A 24,000-nucleotide genomic window follows, 5' to 3' on the forward strand; every position below is an offset into this window, starting at 1 on the left:
ACAGCGGTACTGCACATTTTTTTAATAAAGAACAGCACGAAATCTTTTCGAATTTCACAATTTCTTGTGGGGTTTTATTTTTAATACACCCAAAACCCTCCTCCTATGGAAAAGGAAGAAGCTATCCAAAAATCTGACTACTCTTTCTATCGTTATCTCGTACAGTTCAGTAAAAAAAGATTTGATTAACTTATTCGCCACGTCTCACTAGCGACTCCCTTTCTATGATGTAATTTCCTCTACTTCTAGTGGAAATTTCCACTCTATTTAATTTTAACCATATGTAGAAATTTCCAATTCCAACCTTATTTTTATGCAGCTGCATTTAAATATTGCTACATATTACCAGAAAAAGAAAATCTATATATATAAAAGGCAAAATGTGTGTGACCATTTCGTGTATGTCTTCAAAAGGCTTTTCTCGCACACGCTCCCGGGTTCGTTACTATCGCTTAAAACTGTGTATATAGATTCTATATAATAATATCTAGGAATTAGGAAACCGCGTAGCGTATAGATTTATTTACGTTGATTTTTACAAAATTATTGCTATTTCAGCCCGTCTTGTGTTCGTTCAGCTTTTTTGTATAAAAAGCGAAACTAATTCAAAGCTAAGGCAGCATCGGCAATCGCACTGGGAAACGTCCAGAAGCAATCAGCTTTGATCAATGTGGGGCCAAACTCCATATATCAGACAATTACTATTCAATTTGGAAAATGGGGAGCTGGTTTCCCCCTCCCCAACATCTTGGTGAAAAAAACAGTCAAAGTTGGGTAAACAAACCCAAAAGCTGCCCCGCAGCAAAAGTAAAGTCCGCTCCTTCTATTATTTGAACTCATTTTCAATGAGGTCACACAGAACCAGAGCAAAGTTTAGTCCGCTACTTCTATGACCTCATTAGTAGAGTTAAGTTTTACGGCGGCGACGTGTCAATTCTGTTTTTATTACTCAAATTCAAACATGACATCGTTAGTTTGTCATGGTGGCCCACTGGTTAATGTCACACGATTTTTTTTTTCACTTTAATTTCCAACTTTGCCTCAAGGGTTCGGGTTCGATCCTCATACTAACCTACCAAAAATTTTATTTTTATTTTACCGCCCCCCCCCTCCCGGAGTTTTGATTTACCCAAAACCACACACACCTCCAAACACCCGGGCAACGCCGGGCACCCCCCGCTAGTATAACTGAAAAGAGTACTTTGATGTCATCTATTAATTTAAAAAAAAATATGAGATCAGATTAAAATTCGTCTATCTGTGAATCATTCCACTGAGATTGATCGAAACGCGCTAGGATCTTTAGAAGAAATGTCACTTTACTTATTTCCCTTTCTTCCCTTGTATAGTTAAAACCAAACGGAACTTCCATAAGCTAAGTTTCTTTCCAAGAACTATCCATCTGTGTAACACAATACCACAGGGCTGCTTCTCAACTGACTACAGAATGGTTGTGTTCAAGTCCAATGTTAAATTCTTGTTGGGCAGTCTTCTAAAATACTTAAATTCTCTCTAGTTTCAACCATTGTTAGTCATCCTCTTATTATTACGTTTCTAAATTTTTTAGATGAGGATCGGTTATTCATATTATTTCGATTCTTCAGACTACTGTTCTCATCTTAAGTTGTGAAAATGACCTCACATTGTTGTTTCATTGCCCTCCTGACAAGCTTATTTTACTTCGAGTGCCTTATCGGCCTTGATGAGTGGTGACACATTAATACAAAAAAAAAAAAAAAATACAAAAAAACAAAACAAACAACACAACAACAAAAAAAGAATAATTCTGTGAGTCAATCAATGCTGAATATATCAATGGACACCACCACAAAAATCTATTATATAAATCTCACTTGTCTGTTTAAATGTATGTATGTATGTATGTATGTATGTAGGTATATCTGCCTAAAACTTTCGACAGAAGTGACGGATTTTCATATGTAATCGGTGTCGTTTTGAAGCTCGATCCTTTGGACGACAAACATTGAAAAATTGGCTAAAAACATTAATTCCTTCACCCTTAATTGGGCAGTTTCCAAAGTCATCCCCTCTTTTCGATTGACTAGCCCTTATTTAAACCTACGCCACTTTCGGTTTGGTGATGCACGCAACGGCAAAGACGTCACATTTTTTTTCCATTTTCCCTCTTTCGTGATACGGGTTCGAGTCTACCTGCCTACTACTTTTTTTTTTTTTTTTGCTCAACACACACCTCCAAACACCCGGGCAACGCCAGGCACCCAGGCTAGTTTAATATAAGAAGCAAAAAAAAAAAAAAAAGAAGTAATATATCATGGGTGGAGCAGGAGGACACAGGGGTTCTCAATCAACTCCGGGGGAACACTAAGTTTTCCCGCTTGTAATATATATAATAATTAAACATGTGTTTTTATTTTTTATTTTTTCTAGAGTTTGCAGATAAATCTTTATATCTTATCTTAGTTATGGAAACGGACACGAGCTGAAGTAGCACGTTTGTCCTATTTGTTGATGTGAAAAAAAAAAAAAAAATGAGACGGTTATGGCGGTCCTTTTATTGTTCGTTCTTTCTCCATCTTCACGCCTGCTTTTGTATCATCCCTTTCCCAAACTTCTGTCCATCTCTATCAGCCACTTCAATGCTTTTCCACATGTGTGAGCTGCATACATACAGTTCTCTAAAGAAGCTGTTAAAACGTTGGTAAAGAACATAGCGTGTACTGTGGCATGAATTATAGACGTTATTTTTTTTTGTCTTTGCTGTAGCAAGACTCACACTATTAAGTAAATGTAAAATGGAAGTTTGTGAAAGAAGAATGGTGAAAACAGCATTCAGGAACTCTCCCTTCCCCTATCTATCTCCACACACACACACACACACACACACACACACACACACACACACACACACACACACACACACACACACAGAGTAGAACCCCATATGGCCGTAGGATACGTTTTTTTCAGTTTACGATGTGGAATATGATGTTTTTCCGGTCTCTGGTTACGGTATTTGCTCTGCTTCACGGTGTTATTTATAACGTTATTTGATTATATACATGTTTATTATATACTGTACTGTACTTTGTTATTAATTTTTTATGCTGTATCCTGGGGTTCTGCTGTATACACAGATTATTTATTTAAAAACTGTACTTTACATACTTCAGAAATGTACCATGGTTTTATTGACATGGATCGACCTTTACTGTTTAGAAAAGGCTATTAAAATCCATCCCAACTCTTCAGTGACTCACAAAATGAACACAGATTGAAAAATGGAATGCAATATTCATTGATTTCATTGTCCGGTGAATTCATTCAAGTGTCCCTTAATACATTACCCAATGAAACTGATCCTCATTTGAATTTTACTTTTTAATCTCAAATCCATAAATTTTGGTAGCCATTCAAGTTAAAAATCGGATGGTGCCACAAACAATTATTGTGATGTGTTGAGTATGATGGAAAGACCAAGGAGGGAGAAAACTAACCTGACCTTCTCTGGAATCATGAAGAGGCTTGTTTTTATTCAAATTCTATAGAAAGCCAAAGACCATTATCACTGAGAACTGGGAGGCGTGGGAAATGAAATCTCCCAGCCAACGGACACCCAGATACAAATCGGTACTCTCAAGCTAAACACGGTTATTACCCTTTAACTCTGATAACACATGCTTTGACACCAGAGGGCGACGCAGCTACGTCACTTCCTTTTTTATAGATTTCTTTCTCTTTTTCACTGGACTCTCAACAAGTAAAGACATGACGATAACGCACTCCGGTTGGCATGGCTAGCCAACCAGCTTTCCTGACCGATACAAATACAATAACGCAAGTAACGTTACTAATCATCTCTCCTTACTGAACTCTTATTGTCTCTTATTCTTACTATTTTTATTTTCGTATTTTTATGTAAATAAATCTACATTTATTTGTTATCATATATCGGTATGTTTCATCTCTTCATTATGCGCCCTTTGCATCCTTCACCTTCCAACATGGAGGATGGGATTGCCAATTACATAAGAAGGCCATTCTATCCTCCACAGAGCTAAGTGGTTAACGACATGGATCGACAACCTGGGTGTGCCCAGTTTGAATTCAACTCGTTCCACAGAAATACTTTCACTTAGAGATGTTGGCAACCTTCACATAGTCCCTCCTGTAAGTACCTAATGTGTTTTTAGAGAAAAAATCTTACTAGAAAGATATCAGGGAAACCAATGCCTAATAGAGCCATCTGATTCATATAAAATGAATGAATGGTAAACGGCTTTTGCTAAAATGCAAATTGATTTGTGATGGTTATCAAGTAGGCATTACTAAAAATCTGAAGAGACTTGTTGTTGCTCAATCTCCATGGAAAACCATCTGTTTTTGCTATGGAGCGATCATTAGTAATAACTTGTGTGTAAACTCCTTTTGAGTAAAACGGAATATTGGTGCCAACCTCAGCTGGGACCTCACAAAAATGGTCATGAAGGTTCAAAGCAGATAGAAAGACTTATCAGAGAAAGCACTATCCAGACCTCCACTGAAAGTACTGAAATCTTTCCAGAGAAGCCAACAGTTGTTATCAGCGAGAAATTAATGGTAGACGGCTTTTGCGATAACATGGAATAATTTGCAGCACTTATTGAAAGGCAGAGGTTGCTGAAAGTCTGAGAAGAAACCACTTGTTATTACCAGTGAACAATCATTGACAATGACTAATGTGAAAACTAATGAGGAAATAATAGTTAATCTAATTTATAAAACTCACTATGTCTGTCTGTCTGTCTCTATATTTTCAAACTATATCTCTTTCAAAACTAAAAGTCGCAGAACGGCACAAGGGGCCTCAAATGATTGGATTTTTATGGACCGTTCTTTTATGAGTATTTAGCCGGTTAAAATAGTTTTTAAGGGGCCCAAAAGGGGTCAAAATTGAAAAAAATCGTTATACATTTTGTACATTCATCTTAGTTTATTTTTAATCAGTTCATATGTATGTCACGTCGGTGCAGTGGTAACGTCACCAGCTTTGAATGCTACAGTTTTGCTTTCGGTTTCGATTCTAGCTGATGGCACTCACATACTTGTTTTTAATTTTTGAAATCACGACTATAATAACATATACGACATCTGGACAAATTAAAATATCATATTTAAGTGTATTTTAAGACCGGGCAAAGTTGGCTAGTCTATATTATGTTTCTCTTAGTTTGTCCGTCTGTTCCGCTTTTTCTTGGAAACTACTGGGTCGATCTGGCTGAAATTTCGTATGGACCTTTGTTATGATAAGGTGCGGGGAAATAAATAGTATTGTATGCGTTTAAGGCAGAGTTGGGGATTAATAGCGATTAGTGTTTAATGCAGAAATTAGTACAAATTTAACCATATTCAACCATCAATTTGACATAAAGCACTCATTCTAAATCAACAGAAAGAGTAGATAACACTCAACCGGGCCTGAATGAAGGTTGCCAAAACATGGGACAACCTGTGTAAGTGGGGCTATGTACAGGATACTTGATGTCCCTGCAGTACCGACGTGCAGATTATTGTACACATCCTCACAGCCTGTCCTCTAAGTGAGGCATGCTCCAAAGCGGACACTGCCTGACGATGGATCTCAAGATGGAGTGATGAGGATGATGAACGGGCTATAACTTTTTCCGTTTTTAAAATGCTTAGTACATATATACATTGTTGCAATATTTTGGAACACTAATGGGGTATGATCCCACACAGTCGGACGATTCTATTTATAAACGATGCTGCTAAGAACTGACGAATCAAATTAATTCACGTTCTGCTACCAACCAATCAGAAACCAGAATTGCTTCATAAATATTAAACCTTTTCTGGAGCAATTTCACATGTTCTTTTCCCGGGTTTCGACACGGTAAGAATATTTTGTTCTGTGGAACTGTCTACTACAAACAAGTCACCTCCCAGGACTTGTGTGTAACAGCGAACCATCTGAAACTGTTCTGAAACTCAAAATGGCTTACACTTCTAGATACATAAATGTTTTTGTAAATTAAATTCAATTAAAACTTTAGTGATAAGATCATTGATTAAAAGAACGTCAGAATGAGTAAAATCATTTGGTAGAGTTTGCTGTGCCTGGAAATATCTGACTGCAATTGAATATTGAATAAGAAGAGTCATCGTCTTCCAAGGAAAACGCTAATATCTCCACTAAAATATGAATCAACGTTTATACACAGGAAACACTGGAACATAAAGAGGGTTGTTTGAAAGGCTGGCTTTTGTCAATAAGAGAATGTGGTATTCTGGTGTTCCAGTTTTTCTGGCCACTTCTAGCAAAAGGTTGTTTGTTTGTTTGTTTGTTGTTTTATCAACCACTGTGGCTCATTTAATGCCAAATCATTTGTTGAATTGGGATAGTTTTTGTTTTTTTCTTTTTGGCTGCATAAATTTTGAATTATTATTTTTAAAACTTTTAGTTGTTTTTATGGTTTTATTGGTATTGTTTAAAGTAATTTGGAGAGCTGTATTTTTTTTTAAGTATTCAATGATCTGGTGTTGTGGTGCCTTTTGAAATGATTCTTTGATTTCATTTGCTGTGTAATATTTATTTAGCAAAAGGTGAAAGCAGTATGGTATGTCTTGTTATGCCGAAATCTAATCGGAACTGAATTGTCTTTTGTGCACAAATATTTTCTGAGCAGGAATTAAATGTTTGAAACTGTTCACAAGTGTCTTCATGCCTAGACAGTTATACAAGTCCAGAAATTACTGCGCGTGTGCTAAGCCTAATGAGAACTCTACATTACATAAGATATTGCGCGTACATATAAACAAAATAGATCTGTCATGCAACTGCTGAAAAACCCATTGAAATAAGATTTCTATGGATTAAATATGGTATTGCACTGACTAGCAATAGGACGATTCGGCTATTTTTCTTTATTCCAATACAATTACCGATTCTCCTTTAAATTCCCAATTTCAATACGTTTACTGATTCTGTTTTAAATTCTCGATTCCGATTCAATTACCGATTCTGATTCTTTTTTTTTTTTATTACAAAAAATTGTTTTTTTTCTTCAATTTTCGAATTACCATAAAGTGTGCCTATGATTTTGTAAAAGTAAAAAAATTACGGGTTTGTATTACTGTACACATAGATTCGAAAAAGTTGTCAAAAAACAAATATATAACAATATATATTTTATCTAAGGCAAGATAACTTACTTTTCTACCTAATTAGATATATTTTTCGTGTTTTTATTAAGTGTAACATGCTTATTCAGCTCGAAAAACATACAGTGTTTACCGATGTATTGGAAAATTCAAGATGGCGTCTGACTCCCTCTTTAACACGGTAAGTTTGGGAAAAGGTGTTATAAATAAAAAAAACTAGACAAAATACTATTAAAAACCCGCCGAATATATATCAACCTAAGCGAGTTTTTAACAGTATTTTATCCAGTTATTTTTATTCATAACATCTGTTCTACAACTTACCGTGTTAAAAAGAGAGTCAGACGCCATCTTGAATTTTCCAATACATCGGTAAACACTGTATGGTTTTCGAGCTGAATAAACATGTTACATTGAATAAAAACACGAAAAATATATCCAGTTTGGTAGAAAAGTAAGTTATCTTGCTTTTGATAACATTTATTTGTTATATATTTGTTTTTTGACAACTTTTTCGAATCTATGTGTACAGTAATACAAACCCCCTTTTTCTCCACGTTAAAAAACGACCCTGGTGTCTAACTCTGTCCCGTGAAGAGGCATTGTAAATAGGTACTTAATTGTCATGTCGCAAAATTATATAAAAATCAGTTAGTTACAACTTTTTCGAATCTATGTGTACAGTAATACAAACCCAAAATTACTTGTTGTACATTGCAAGAGTACGTATCCTATTTTAAACACCTTTTTCTCAAATGTTTTCCCCATTATAATTTTAAAATAGTGAAGCGGCTAAAGATTTATTTTTCTTAAAACAAAGCCGATTTACAGTATTTCGTCGACCAATACATATTTTAGAAAAATAAAAATAAACAAGTTAGTAACTTGGTTAAAAATTAAAATACTGCAAAGAGGGGGGGGGGAGACAAAACTTTTTTCTTTCTTTTTCTTTTATTCATTCACCATTTTACCATGTCATTTTTTTTCTCGTGCCATTTTTACCTAAATTTGTTATTATGGTCTCTAGATAATAAATTAAAACCACTAAATATATCTATTATTAATGGAGACTTTCGTATCTCTCAGTTTAAAGCCGCTATTATATTGGTAATAATAGAGATTTGGTATCTGTCCGTTTGAAGCTGCAACTATATTATTATGTTTTAATGCTCAGTTAAGTTTGCTATACTAAATCACACGAATGTACTGCAGTTCAATGCTCAATTCAGGAGGGATGGCTTAGTGTAGACCCTGTTCTATAGTTATAATACTCTCCTCCCAGGTTTTACCTCCTTTTTTGTGTGTATGGTTGTTGTATCTGGTTTGCTGTCATGATTCCATCTTTCCAGATATTACTTTCTCCTTTTAGGAGGGTGGGGTGGAGGGTGATATAGTATTTGTTCTGTTGTCATGAGACCATCCTTCCGGGTATTATCTTCTCCTTTGGAGAAGGGGGTAAGTGTAGTATATATGTCCGTTCGTCATATATATACTAGTTCTAATAATAATAATCATTGTTGAATCATCAACCCTTTATTTTTATTATTAAAATTTTCATCTTTATTAAAATCATTGCTAAAATCTTGTTTTTACCCCATGCTTCTGATTTGTGCAAGCCCTTTCTAGTCTCACACAAAAACACGCGTTCACATCTCAAGCCATTTTTCTTGTCATACACATACGCGCACACAAACATATGCACGCACGTACACGCACGTACATATATTCACATTCACGTACATACACACACATGCTAATGTACACACACATGTACACACACATGGGCAACGTCACTTCCCCTTTAAAGGAAATCCACACATGCGCAAAAGACCACCGGAAACAACTATAAAAGCAAGAGACATAAGCTGCTTCGCTCTTTTCAATTCGGCTTCCGCCCTGAGAGGTCGACGGACCAACCGGCCCCTTTCGGGGTGCGCGCGCCTGCACACCTCACCTCACCTGCTACTATGTGTGGGGCCAAGAGTCAACAGACAGTACGTACACCTTTCACGTTTTCTCTCTCCATAAACTGGATTGATTTTCTCTTTCTCTCTCTCTCTACAACAATAGACTTTCCCTCTCACCAGCTAACAGCGAGAGACGCACACCAAACTGGATTGACTTTCTCACTCTCTCTCTCTCTCTCTCTACAACAATAGACTTTCCTTCTCACCAGTTAACAGCGAGAGACACACGCCAAACTAAACACGTGCTGTACCCTTTTCTTTCATTTGTTTCTTCACAAAATAAATTCTAGTTCGTTTACTTCCAATAAACGCGTTGTTCGTTCCTTCTTCAAAACAATTCATTTTTCCTATTTTGCACCACCTCTACAGATTTAATTAGGCACCGCCAAAAATGGCCGCAAAATGAAGTTGTTGTTGTTTTTTAAAACTAAATTACATTTATTAAAATCCATTATTTCTGAGTAACTTTTTTTTTCCAGAAAGATAAAACCCTGAATTTTATCATATAGAAAACAGAATAATGTAAAACTTTTTCTACTATTTTTAATTAAATTTTAAATGTTAAATTTTCCCAAAAAGTTAACAATTGACATTTTTTGTCTTGCACAAAAAACGTACTTAAATATTTAAAAAAAAAAGTTTTTGAAATAATTAATTTATTTATTTATTGTCTAACTAAGATTTAGGATGATTTTCTAAGAGAATATGCAAAAATATTATAATATAAGTACCTGAATTTCAAATAATTCCACTTATTCATATAGGTAACCAGATATTTCGCGTTCATGTAGAGTCGAGATCGACTCTGTTTACGTTTGCGGATTATAAGAAGAAAACTATGGAAGACCAAACAGGCCAAAAAAACTTATTTTTCAGTGACGAAAATTTCAATGTATTATAAAGCTGAGGCTGGCCAGTACCAGATGGGTGACCATTTGTATGAGTTTGGTTTTTAATGTATATGTGTGTGGGGGCCAGACTCCCCAAAAGGGGGGGGGCAATTTAAAGCAGAATAAAAAAAAATTATTTCAGCGCGTTTGGTCCACCGTAGTCGAAAGGCGGCAAACGTTTTCAAACGGGATCGAAAAAAATGATGCTATTTTTAACACAAAGGGCACAACATTTATCGAATTTTTTTTTTTTATATCAATTATTCAAAGCATGCCCTGTTTAATAATGGTCATGCATTATTCGGCTCGCTAAAAAAAAATTGTTAATTTATTTATCAAAAATTTTAAAATGGCTTTTTTCGTATAAATATTAAAAAAATTTTTTTTTTGTTTTGCTTAACTTAAATTAATTATTTTACTTAACATATTCACCGAATTTCACACTTCAAAACTCAAAAGCGGGATAATTAAACACAATCGAAGTTCTGATATTCAGACGTCAAAATAAAGTATGCAAACAATTTTTTTTTTTTTTTATCTATAATTCTGTCCCTTACAACAACACAATATGTTTTGTTCAGGTTCAGATGATTATTTTAAGCATATTTGTTCCCACTTCAAAACAAGGGGGGGGGGGTTTGTAAGCAAAAAAAAAATATATATATAAATATCGTTTATGAAAAATAAGTACACTGTTATAAAGTTCATTCTTCTCCTAATAATCGCTGAAAATTTCGTATTGATCGGATAATTACCTGATTTTTGGTAGATTTTTAAAAAGACGGTCCGTCAAAAAGTACTGACCTGCCCCCCCCCCCCAATTTTGGCGGTGCCTAGATTTAATGAAAACATTAGTTTGGAATTATTGAAAGAAACAATTTTAATATTGTGTTTCTGTTTTCCAATCAACCCCACCAGAACTTGGCATGAAACGAGGTTAGTTTTATGCGGGGAAATCCCGATCTCAAAGACTTTTTCAGTAGAGAAGCATTTCTTTGTCTATAGCTGGGGGCAGAGCAAGTGCTACACTTTGATTCTAGCCTATAGGCCAGGTGATATTTGTTTTTTTCTCACTTCAGCAAGATATGACAAAGGGGGAAAGTTGGAGAAAACAAACGATGGGAGTACTCAGATCGAGTATAAAATTAGCTTAGAATTAACCCGATAGACAAACCTGAAGCAACCGACAGTAAACCCTCTCTTAGAGTGAGAGGTAATACCTAATAGTACGTATTTCTTTTAACAAAGGCTGTCAGAACAACGGCAAAGCGAACCTTAACTGGCATGAATAATCTGACCCGAATAAGTTAGAAACTGAAAATTATTTTGACCATAACAAAAAAGAAAAAAGAAAAAAACAAAAACATTGTAATCTAAGGGAGATAATTCTTTCTTTTTGTCGCTAGTAATTAATAGTTATTCCCCCTGATTTTAGGAAGACAATGTATTTATAGCTTATTTTAAATGCAGTTTAAAAAAAAACAAACGAAAACAAACAAACAAACAAACAAACAAACAAAAAGAAAGAAACAGTGCAATATTCGTTCTACTAAATATCCGTGACAACAAATAAACAAACAAAAAGCAAACAAACAAAAATCAAAATAAAAACAGAACATTATTTTTAGTTAGAATTTGTTAAGATGTAAGAAAAATCGGTAGCTAAAAATGATAAATGTATTAGTTTATTAAGAAATCATTTTTATCATCCCTAAAAAACTTTTAATTTGCCTATAATGAATAAAAAGAGTATTTTTCTTACTGTCAGTCGTATTTTAGTTTTGACAAGTTATTGCGAGTTATCTCCCCCTGCACTGTTTTGAATTCATTCAAATTTCAGTTACTCAACACTTGACTTTCTTGTTGAGGGCGACAAATAAAAACGGAGACAAAGAACGAAAAACAAGTAAATGACAGTTTGAAATTTTTTTTTTAAAAAAAGAAAATAATATTCAATAAAATAAACCTTTAAAACTAAATATTCCAGAAATAATGGGGAAAAATTCCCGCTGAAAAGATATATAGCTTATCGTCAGCTCACTCCCAAAAGTTAAAACGTACGTTGTGTAAAATAAATATTGTTGTACATTTATATTTTAAAGCAAATTATATTTTTAAGGAGTGTAGGAAGCGAATCTAAGGGGATAGTTTGGGTTAATTTTCGCTTCATTAATTATTTTCTTCTTTAGTTCTCACATTCTATACGCGATGTTGTTTCTGACAAACGGGGAAGAATTGCTACCTCATTGGTTCGGAATTTATCCATTTAATACTTATCGTTGGCTAGTTTCTGACCTTTAATTAGTATAATTTATTTGTTTATTTACTTATTTATCTTTATCACTTTATATCAAGTGGCTCCATGCCTTGTTTGGAGCGATTTTCATAAAAAAATATAGGCGGAACAAAAACAAATAAGGCATGCCTCTAAAAATCGATCATTACCTTTTTATGCAACAACAAAACCAAGAAAAAAAAAACGAAATTAAAAAAAAAAAAACATGAAGAAAAGACATCTGTCTCATGTTGCACTTTTAGCGGTCCCTTTCTGGGGGTTTTAATTTGGGGGATATTTTTGGGAAGAACCGATTTAAAGAAACATTTTTAATGAAACTATATTTGTTGGATTTTTATTCTTGCTTAATTTTTCTTCCTCTCTTTTCCTCACTTATTCTTTTTTACTTTTCTATTTCTGATGATGCTGCTGATGATAATTGGTGTATCACGTGACTAAATCGTACTCGCTGATTGGTTTGAGAAATTCCTGTTTGTTTTTTTGAAGATTGCGATATTTTCGTCAGTTGAAGATTGGCGTCCACTGGTGCCAGACATGTGAGCTTTGCCTTCGTCAATAAAGACGTAAAAATTAGAACAGTCTTAACTGGACTTTAAAACAGTTATAAATCAGGAAGTTTGGAGAAGGTTGTGTTTCATCCTGATGTCGTGACTTAACTATAGACATGTCAAAGAAGAAGACATGCCAGTAAAGACATAAAAATCCGAAATATTCCAGTATAGGAAGATAAAGACAAAACATTTCTTTTAGCAATAGAAAAATTGCTTATGGCCTAACATGAAATCGTAATGATGCATGGCTAAATATAGCCGTATTACAAAAGGAGAGTTGCTTTTGGTGTGAACAAAAAAGAAAGGAAATTCCGCCGAGCTAGGTGGAGAAGACTCAGCTGCTGAAGAGACAAATCTCTGGATGATAAAACATGGACAAGGTGCAAAGGCTCGGGTAGGAAGAGCTTTAGTTTCATCAGCAATCTGCTCAGAATTTCATTACAGCAGAAGATTTTCCCCCAAAAGCCTAAATTTAAATGTCATGGATTACCGTGTTTGCACCTTGTTATTAGCATAAACTCCAAAATGTTGATACAGACTCTATAGATGATTTGGAAATGCTTACTCTTCAAAATACTATGCAAACTTGGATTTCTAAGTTACGTGAAGCGCACTGAGGATATTTTCAGCATCTGTGAGTATAATGTTAGTCTTTAGAAAAACTTTAGAAAAGTACGAACAAATTACCGTTTAACAAATTTCCCACTTTTCTAGCAACCACCTGTAGTTTCGGCTTCAGGCAGACAGATACCAAAATCTCCAGTAGTAATAGATATCATGGAAATACCGGAAGTAGAAATAACTGTATCAAATTCTGACATGTATTTTTAAAACTTTTTTTTTTTAAAGTAAATTAATCACCACTAATGATGATTATCTGATAAGTGATGACATTCATCAACTAAAGTTTCATTTCCTGTTATTTTCAATTAACCAATTTGTATCATACTGGGTTCATACGACCAATATTTAACCTTTGCTAGTGTCATTTTCTATTTATTAATGTAGGCTAGGTAGAAGTATCGCTACATTTACTGATAGTTGTTGCGAAGGATAAAAAAACAAACTCGTGTGTTCATCTTGTTGAAAAATTAGAACAAGAATAAATTGTAGACCAGCAGTGCATAAGGAGAAGGTAATATAACATTAATATGATTTATTGGTACGAGAAAAACGTTTTACTAGTGTTCGTGTACGAAATGTACATTATAGTATTCGGTTGTTCGTTGGAGAGAGGTCCGATGTCACTCATGAAAAGAGACTATTTAAATGTCATGTTAATGCCTAATAAAACAAGAGAAAGTTCGGTAACTAACATAACGCGTTCAAAGCTATACGCAAAAATATTCTATTTTCTCTATACCTTCATATATGGGAGACCAAAATTTTAAAAATCAATATTACTTAAATTCAATTTACAGATGACAAAGGAAAGTCTCTGTTTGGTTCGAAGTAAGTTAAATTTTTGGTCATGTGATATCGTGTATCCGAATTCAGATGGAGTAGATTCATATTGTTTATATTCGATTTTAAAGTGTAAGATTTCTTTGTTTAATTCTCTTTTTTTTTGTTAATTTATTACTGAATAACGTAGAATGGCGATCACATGAACGGTTTTGCTCATCTATAAAACATGTGCCTCTTAATCCTTTATTCACCTGATCGATTCAACTGAGCATACCAAAAACATCAACTGACTGGACCCGAATCAACGATCATCCAATTATTATGTCATTGTGTGCTTTCATTGTTTTATGGAGCCATGTGGCGTAATGCCCCACCATTGTGTAAACGCCTGGCTGCTGCGGTTGACCACATCCAAGACCCCAACTGGTAATACCTACAAAATATGACAAACAGTGAAAATATAAATTCAGTACCTACAATCAGCACAAGATTGATACTTGCTATAAATATAAGGTATGGAAAATATTGTCCACTCAAAATGTTTTAATTTAATTGGGTTGGTCAAAAAGTTGGTTGTTTTTTTTTTTGTTTTTTTTTTTCACCTGCTTGTCAGTTTATGGAAAACCCAAACATTGAGCTTGCAGTTCTTGGAATGAAGCTGCTGGAATAAGAACCTGTATTACAATGAGGTATGAAAACAATGAATTGATGGAGACCACTAGATCAACGAGTCAAGCGAGCTGAAACAAAGGAATCAGGAAATAAACAATTCTGAAGAATAAATGCGGCAACAGTATTTCAAGTCCAATGTAAACAAGTTCTTGTTAAACCGTCCGCATGAATAATCAAATTCTACCCAACTTACACTATTAGCGATTACTACACCACCACGTTGCTTTCATTAACCCTTATCCTCGAGTGGCCTTCGGGCTTTGATAAATGGTGATTCTCAGTAAAAAAGAAAAAACTGAGACTAGTAACATTACGTCTGTGAGAGAAGAAGAAAGTTTTGTGGAATAAGATAAGAGTATCCTTCTAAATGTGGGGTTTATTTTATTTAACACTAGCGGAGGGCGCCCAGCCTTGTCGAGTCGTAAAATACATTTAAATATATTTTAATTCATGCAGATTTCATATTTAGTATTATAGAACCAATTCTCTATTGAATATTATGTTGTACCTAATATATAGTAGTTATTTCAAAAGTTAAAAATATGATTCGGATGCCATCAGTTAGGATCGAAACCAAAACATGTAGAGCCCCAGCCGCATTTCCTATAGATGTAGCTATCAACAGATAGGCAAGAAAGAGTTAATATTAAACGACTTGAAGAAATGAATTGAATTTGGATATGCATAGAAAGAAATAAAAATATGTCGGCAAGTTGAAATGAACATTTCGTATTTCAACTTGCTGATATATGTCTGTACATGTTATTCATCCATCAGAACAAAAATTTTACTTGTTATAAACCATCTTTGTTGTATGGTTACTCTTTCCTGTTAATTTCAATGTTATGTGACTTGTAGTTAAGGGTTTATCGGTTAAATATTTACACACAGACAGACACACACATACATCTACTGTTTATTTATATAAGTAGACTAGCAGACGTACTTGCTCTCGAAGGAGTTCATAATGCCAGTACAGATATGAACATGATGGGTACAAAGGCCTTGAACACAAAAGATACGTAAATTAAATAAAGAATATTCTGTTATCAAGAAATCCGAGTTTATAGCCTATTATTGTACTCACTTTTCGCTTCAACGCTTTCCCCTCCACTTGATTATTATTCTTTGTTTAATACCCAAAGGTTAATTCTCCACTTCCCTTTATGTAAACCTTTATTATAAACCAGCAGGGCTATTCAACATTGCTCGAAGTCACAGACGAAAATAAAATAGAAGAGGCTAAAAAGTGTAATATATTCATATTAAAAAATTTCTACCTCTCCAAAAAAAAATGAATAATATTATTAATCCGGGGCAACACCAATCAAGAATATACCAACATTGTGGATATTTGTTTTGTAGTTGTTTTTATTTTTAACTTGACACACACACACACACACACACACACACACACACACACACACACACACACACACACACACACACACACACTGCCTTTAATATTGTAAAGTGGGAGGGAAATGTGTCCTTCCTGCTCATTGCTAAGATTCACATAAAAATCAAATGGTTGCCCCATGTCCTCTCTTTTTATATAGCTATATTAGGGGAGATCACCCTTGGTTATTTCCTGCTCAGAGGAGATCACCCCTGGTTACTTCTTGCTCAGGGGAGATAACTTCCTGTTGTCAAGCGCAAATAACCCTTTGACATATACAAATATAATAAATAACTTGCCTCAAACCCGTTTTTATTCACATCTACAGGGTGACACGCTTAAAAGTAGCCTAGAAAAAAATGTAGTAGAGAGGAGGAACATTGTTTTATTGTTTAAATTATCTGTAGTTTTATAAAAGATGCTGGAAGTGCTCCCCACAGCTATGGGAACGTTTAACAATGTTTGCAGATACTGGCTGTAGATCTTCTCTGGTTATTCTCCTGATAGTGTTGGTAATGTTCTTTAATTGGTCTAGATTGTGAGGATTATTTGCATAAACTTTTTGTTTTAATGTCCCATGATGACAAGTCCGGGGGACGTATTGGCCATAACATTTGCCTATTGTTCTCTCTTCGGTAAATATGTCATGAACTCGTGTCACTGATCTGTGAGACGTGTGGCATGTCATTAAGAGAAAGATTAGAGAATTGCGCTACTTTTAAATGGGCCACCCTGTGTTTCCTCATTCATCTCCACTCGTTTCTTTTGTTTCTTGAAAATAACAATACGTCATTCATCTCTCCTTTATATAATAGATAACACGGGAAATGGCTAAAAAAAAAAAAAAAAAAAAAAAAAACTGACGTCCCTCACGAAATCAGACTCAGTTGATCTCAAAACTTTTATTTAAATATTATTCATCCACAGTGATTCTGAACAAGCATATACCAACTTTGTGGATGTTTATTCCATAGTTTTTACTTAAAACTGGCTGCACACACACACACACACACACACACACACACACACACACACACACACACACACACACACACACACACACACACACAACTGCACATTATATAATAACATTATATATTTTATCATTAAAATTTCATTCTGATTTGGTCGAGCGAAATAATTTAATTTATGCTTCATTTACAAATTTAGGAATGAGTCGCCACAAATAACGTTTCTTTAGAACTTTGTAAGCATTTTTCTTTCCATTTTATAAATACGAACCAGTTGAATTGTGTAGATATTGCCATCTTTTCAATCAAACAGTCATTGACATTTGACCTTAGAATCTAACCTTCTTTTTATTTCATCGCGGATGCAGAGACTAATTGAAACTATTGAAGCAATCAGAATTATCAATTACCTGATAATGTCCATACACCATTCCTTTGACAAATTAGCGGACCTCCACTGTCACCCTGCAAAAGTGAAAAAGAATTTCGATAGATTTTTTGATCAATCTATATATCTATAAAAGTTAACGTGTCTGTGTGTCTGTTTGTGTGTCTGTGTACATTTCCCATCGCAATAATTCTCTCAATTTTTAGTCTACAGACTCGAAATTTGATATACAGGGTACTGAGATTTGGGAAAATCTTTGTGATCGGATTTCGGCCAGAAATTTGGCTGTTAAGGGGGTAAAGGTCAACGATTTGACCTTTGAGAACTCTACCAAACTCCTCCGAGACTTTTGGGTCTTAAAACTTGAAATTTTAGATATAGGTGCCTTCGACATGGATCTAACTTAATAACTTGATTTGAGCCCAAAACAATAAATTTTAAGGGGTCATAATAGGGGTCAATTTAAAAAAAAATTTTTTTTTTTTTTTTCTCAGCATACACCTCCAAACACCCGGGCAACGCCGGGCACCCATGCTAGTATATCTATAACAGTGAACGTGTCTGTGTGTCTGTCTGTCTGTTTGTCTGTGTACATTTCCCTACGCAATAAAATCATTTCTTTCTGATAGGTTCATAAGAGTAGTAGTTGAGGGGCAAAAATCAGAAGCTCACAGTATTAATGCCGGTGTCCCTCAGGGATCCATCCTGGGCCCAACTCTTTTCCTGATCTACATTAATGATCTTCCAAATCATATCCTTACATCATTTGTAGACATTTATGCTGACGACACTACCATTTATGGTACCACATCTAAGACAGTAAACGACCAAGTTCTCTCCAATTCTCTCTCCTCTGATCTTGAGCACGTAGTACAATGGGGAAAGGAGTGGCTGGTTACTTTTAATGCATCTAAAACCAAGCTTCTCTCTTTACATCATCAACATTCTAATCCACATTTGTCATCAATTGAAATGAATGGCTCTCGTCTTCAGGAGGCCTCAAGTTTTGACAAGCTTCTGGGCTTGACCATTACTCCTGATCTTAAATGGAACACATATATCAAATCTGTTGCCAAGGCCGCTGGAAAAATGGTGGGATCTTTCTATCGATCCAGTAGATATCTCACTGCTGATGCTATTCTCTATCTATATAAGAGCCAAGTACATCCAAGGATGGAATACTGTTGCCACATCTGGGCAGGAGCTGCTAGAAAGGACTTGTCCTGCCTTGATAGAGTTCAAAATAGACTTCGTAGCCTCGTAGGAGATGTCCTTTTCTCCTCCTTGCAACCTCTATCTCACAGAAGAGATGTTGCGAGTTTGTCTCTGATGTATCGTTATTTTCATGGAAAGTGTTCAACTGAGCTTCAATCTATGGTCCCCCCTCGCCAAACTTTCACAAGAAACACTCGTCTAGCTGTAAACACTATCAATAATTTCCCCTACTCTTTATCTGTGCCTAAACCTAAACGTAGATTCCATGAACAAAGCTTCTTTCTTAGAACTGCACGCCTGTGGAATTGTCTTCCGTTTTCCTGCTTTCCGGCTGACTACAATATGGTTGTGTTCAAGTCTAAAGTAAATAAGTTCTTGATGGGCCGTTCCATATAGGTTATTAAATTTGCCAAATTTTCATTACTAATGATTACTATATTGACCAATTTCTACTGTACACTCTGTAACCCTTATCCTTGAGTGGCCTCTGGGCCTTGATAATGTGGTGATGCCTTTGTAAAAAAAAAAAAAAAAAAAAAAAAATAACCATCTCAATTTTTAGTCTATAGACTCGAAATTTGTTATACAGAGTACTGAGATTTGGGAAAATCTGTGATCGGTTTTCGGCCTTACCTCAAAGTTCAACAGGTTGACCTTTGAGAACACTATCAAACTCCTCCCGCAATTTGGGGTTTAAAAACTTGAAATTTTAGATATAGGTACCTTGGACATGGATCTAACTTTATAACTCGATTTGGCCCCAAACAATAAATGTTAAGGGGTCATAATAGGGGTCAAAGTTAAATAAAAATTGACCGTTTTTTTTGTTTTTTTTTTTTGCTCAGCATTTACCTCCAAACACCCGGGCAACGCCCGGCTGGAATGCTAGTATTTAAAACAAATATTTACTGTTATAGCTAGTAAACGATTTAAAAAATTTATCATTGGTTATAGTCATATATAGAACACAAAATAAACGCCACAAATAAATGATACTAAAATAGAGCACAAATTTCATAACTACAGTTTCATGAGTGTCGATAATCGTCAGAATCTTCAAATACAGTTTTAAAATTCTTGTAGGTACGAGCAAAATGGACAAATAAAGATATGGAGACCCAGTTTTGAAAGCCGATTCATCATAATTTTTTTGTAGGTTTCCGACTACTTTTTGATTATATTTGAAAGATTAAAGACTAAATTTAATTTCCTAAAGGAAAAAAATATTTGTATGCGTGAAAAAAAAAAAGTTATGAAAAATGTTTTTATGGCGAGCTAACCAATTCAGCTAAATTTTGACATTAAATAAATTCATTGTAAAAATCCTTTAAAAGATAAATATTCGTTTTCTGGGTCTATTTCAAAGATAATTGGTAAAGTAAAGTCCTAAGATAGTTAATTAAATAAAAGAACACCTTGTTTGCACAAAAAAATACCTTAATTAATCCCCAAAAAGCAAGTAATTCTGCTGTTTACCAAAATGCAACAAATAAATTTTTGTAAACACAATTATACGGAAGCCCAAAATTACAGCCAATTGAAACACTGTTTCAAAATGAAGTCATGATATTAAAAGGAGGGAGGGGTGCCAGTTTTCTTTTTTTCCCCCAGACGTGCATTCGTACATTCCTATCCTGAACATTTTTATCATTTTTTAATTTAATTATCCACACAAAAATCAAATCCATTACCAATATCCTTATTCTTTTCTTTTCCTTAGTCGCTCTTCTTTTTTTTCCTCTCTCTTTTTCATTTAAAAATTTTATAGTTTTTTTTTTTACGTTTTTACCTGTCTATCACCCATATCTTATCCATATGATATAAACGTTGAAAATACCCCCCCCCCCGGTAACACATGTATACATCTACTCCGGGTGGTTATGTAACATATTAACATATGGAAACGTGTGTATACATAGTCTCCTACGTGCATAACATCCGTGGGTATTACTATTTCCAAATAATTAATATAACTCCCAGTAAAGTTATATCAGTGCTAAGTAGTATCAAATAACCGGGAGGAATTTCTGATCATCCTCCTAGCTAAATAATCATTATCGCTGACACACACACACACACACACACACACACACACACACACACACACACACACACACACACACACACACACACACACACACACACACACACACACACACACACACACACACACACACACACACACACACACACACACACACACACACACACACACACACACACACACACACACACACACACACACACACACACACACACACACACACACACACACACACACACACACACACACACACACACACACACACACACACACACACACACACACACACACACACACACACACACACACACACACACACACACACACACACACACACACACACACACACACACACACACACACACACACACACACACACACACACACACACACACACACACACACACACACACACACACACACACACACACACACACACACACACACACACACACACACACACACACACACACACACACACACACACACACACACACACACACACACACACACACACACACACACACACACACACACACACACACACACACACACACACACACACACACACACACACACACACTGAATTTAACCATCATAAGTTTAGTAATAACATATATTATGAGTTTTACGATTGCTATCATTATGAAAAGTTTTAATATCAAATTTACAAATACACCAATTAATAAACCAACATTAAACAAACAAATGAAACAGTAATTAATAGTAGGGTGATCTAGTAAAAACCGATTTTGTTTAAGTGAGAGAAAACAAATCTACCACTATCAAACAAATGATGTCACCCCTCTTTCCCCTTCTCTCTTTCTTCTCTCTTCCTTCGTCTTCCACTTTTCCCTTTTTCCCCATTCCATCTCCCCCTAATCCCTTCCTTCCTTTATTTCTTACACCTCTCACCCCCTTCCCTCCCTTTCACCGTTCACATCCGGGTGAATTCCTAACCTTTTCGCAAATATAAATTGGAATACTAAATTAAAACAAATAATAAAAAAAGGAATTTAAGACACACTGACTCTTGAAAGTCTCAGACGGGCAGCGGGCAACAGATAAGCTAACCTCATGCTTGTTTAAGATTACATCTACATGGCTCTAGCTTTAGAACCTAACTTCTCAACCCACTAACCCTACAAATTCTATTCCCTAACACCAACATGAAAATGAATGAATAAAGACACGGGTAAATAAGTTAATAAACAAATACGAAAATAAATAAACTAATAAATTCGTACCCAATCAATCCTGTTCTACGCACAGCTGAACCGTCACCCTCATGTAAAGACAAATTTAAAAAATATATATAAATACTTTATCCTATGACGCTCATCTTGACGTCACGAAATTTAAATTGTAAATGTTTTCAGGAACTACATTGGTTTGTTATCTTGACGTTTAACAACTTCTTATACTTTTTTCAACTTTTTGTCCTTTTTCTTATTGTGAGATGATTCAACAAAACATCGAAACTACTCATGATGCTTATGAAACATTCCTGACTTTATTTTGATACGCAAATTATTAGAAAAATGGAAATAAAGGTATACTCAAGCAGTAGAATGTCTATGTTTAACAATATTTTCCTGACTGAAATAATACTGTTTAAATACACACAATTATATCTATCTATCTATCTATCTATCTATCTATCTATCTATCTATCTATCTATCTATCTATCTTATTTAATGGAATTCTGTCTTTTGGATGACTTCGAAACATCTTCCATTTACGGGATGCTTTTGAATTTTTTTTACATCTGGATCCTCCACTCTTACCAGTTTTTTGGATTTTACCGTCTTTGGATCTTCCACTCGTTACTCGAATATCAATTCACGTGAAATCATTTTTCATTTTTTCCCCATTTCCTCTGCTTCATTGTCTTCTTTTTTTTTACATTTACGCAAGTATGTCTTACGGCTTACTTACAGTTTCATTAAATACTTTGCAAGCAAAATCTGATTCTGCAGTTTGCTAACTCTCCTCCTCTGATGGGAAGGAAAGTATTCCTCTCAGAATTTCATTTGTGTTTCCTTTTTGAAAAATAAGTGTTTATCAATATATTTTATCTTCCCCTCTCTCTCACTCTCACTCTCTCTCCCCCCTCTCTCTCTCTCTCTCTATATATATATATATATATATATATATATATGTGTGTGTGTGTGTGTGTGTGTGTGTATGTGTGTGTGTGTGTGTGCATGCATGCGTGCGTGCATGTGTGTCATAGAATGAAAAATTAACTTCTCAAAATCAGAATCGAGCCGAATCAAGACACATCTTGAACATACAAAATGCTAAATATCTCCCCTAATAAAGTTTTATAACAATAATATAAAGTAAATTGAGATCTTCTTTATTTAATTGACTGGTAAATAAAATTTCCGTAAAAAAATTGTATAAAAATCTTCTTCATATATAAGATAATGCGCATATTATTTCGTATGCTCATCAAACATATGTTTTATTTGCAATCAATTTTTTATATTTAATCCGCCAAACAGTTTTCGTTTGGACTAGCATTTATAAATATAGTCAGAGGAGATGGACTTATGTCATTCACAAGTCCTCTCACTGCAACTCAAATCACCGAGTTCAAATTCTTTTGTAGGCTAATTTCCTTCGCTTCACTACTAATAAACTCTACGGATGCTCAAATATTTACATTTTATTACATCAAGATTTAATATTTGACTTAAAGCAAACACTAAATATTTATCAGTCGTAATTCACCTAATAACGACTGAATTAATTCATCACTAAAACTTGATGGACAAGTCAGTTTATTTCTACCAAATATGGTTGAATTGTAGAAAGGATTGCGAATTTTATTAACGACTCCATGAGTGACATGCTTTACGCCCTACATTTACAGACTTAGTGCCTAAGTCAGTGATTCCTAAACTTTTTTCTCTTGGCCATATTTTTGGAAAACACAGGACACCAAATCTATAATATAAATCTCACCTGTCTGTTTAAATGTATGTATGTATGTATGTATGTATGTATGTATGTATGTATGTATGTATGTATGATGTATGTATGTCTCACAA

At 34.7% G+C, this 24,000-nt stretch overlaps 1 protein-coding gene across 1 annotated transcript in view; it reads right to left on the minus strand.

Moving 5' to 3' along the window:
• Positions 1-13,966: 13,966 nt before the first annotated feature.
• Positions 13,967-24,000, minus strand: part of LOC145277662 (transmembrane protease serine 2-like) — a 41,311-nt gene continuing 31,277 nt past the window's right edge. Inside the window, exons 7-8 of the mRNA XM_080129322.1 lie at positions 17,704-17,758; positions 13,967-14,684 (exon numbers count right to left, since the gene is read on the minus strand). Coding sequence (XP_079985448.1) covers positions 14,560-14,684; positions 17,704-17,758 — 180 coding nt within the window. The 3' untranslated portion in view covers positions 13,967-14,559. The remainder of the gene's footprint in view (positions 14,685-17,703; positions 17,759-24,000) is intronic.

The sequence above is a fragment of the Euprymna scolopes genome, chromosome 6 (genome assembly GCF_053919585.1).
Source record: "Euprymna scolopes isolate OS-2025 chromosome 6, ASM5391958v1, whole genome shotgun sequence".
In the NCBI taxonomy this organism is placed as follows: Eukaryota; Metazoa; Mollusca; class Cephalopoda; order Sepiida; family Sepiolidae; genus Euprymna; species Euprymna scolopes.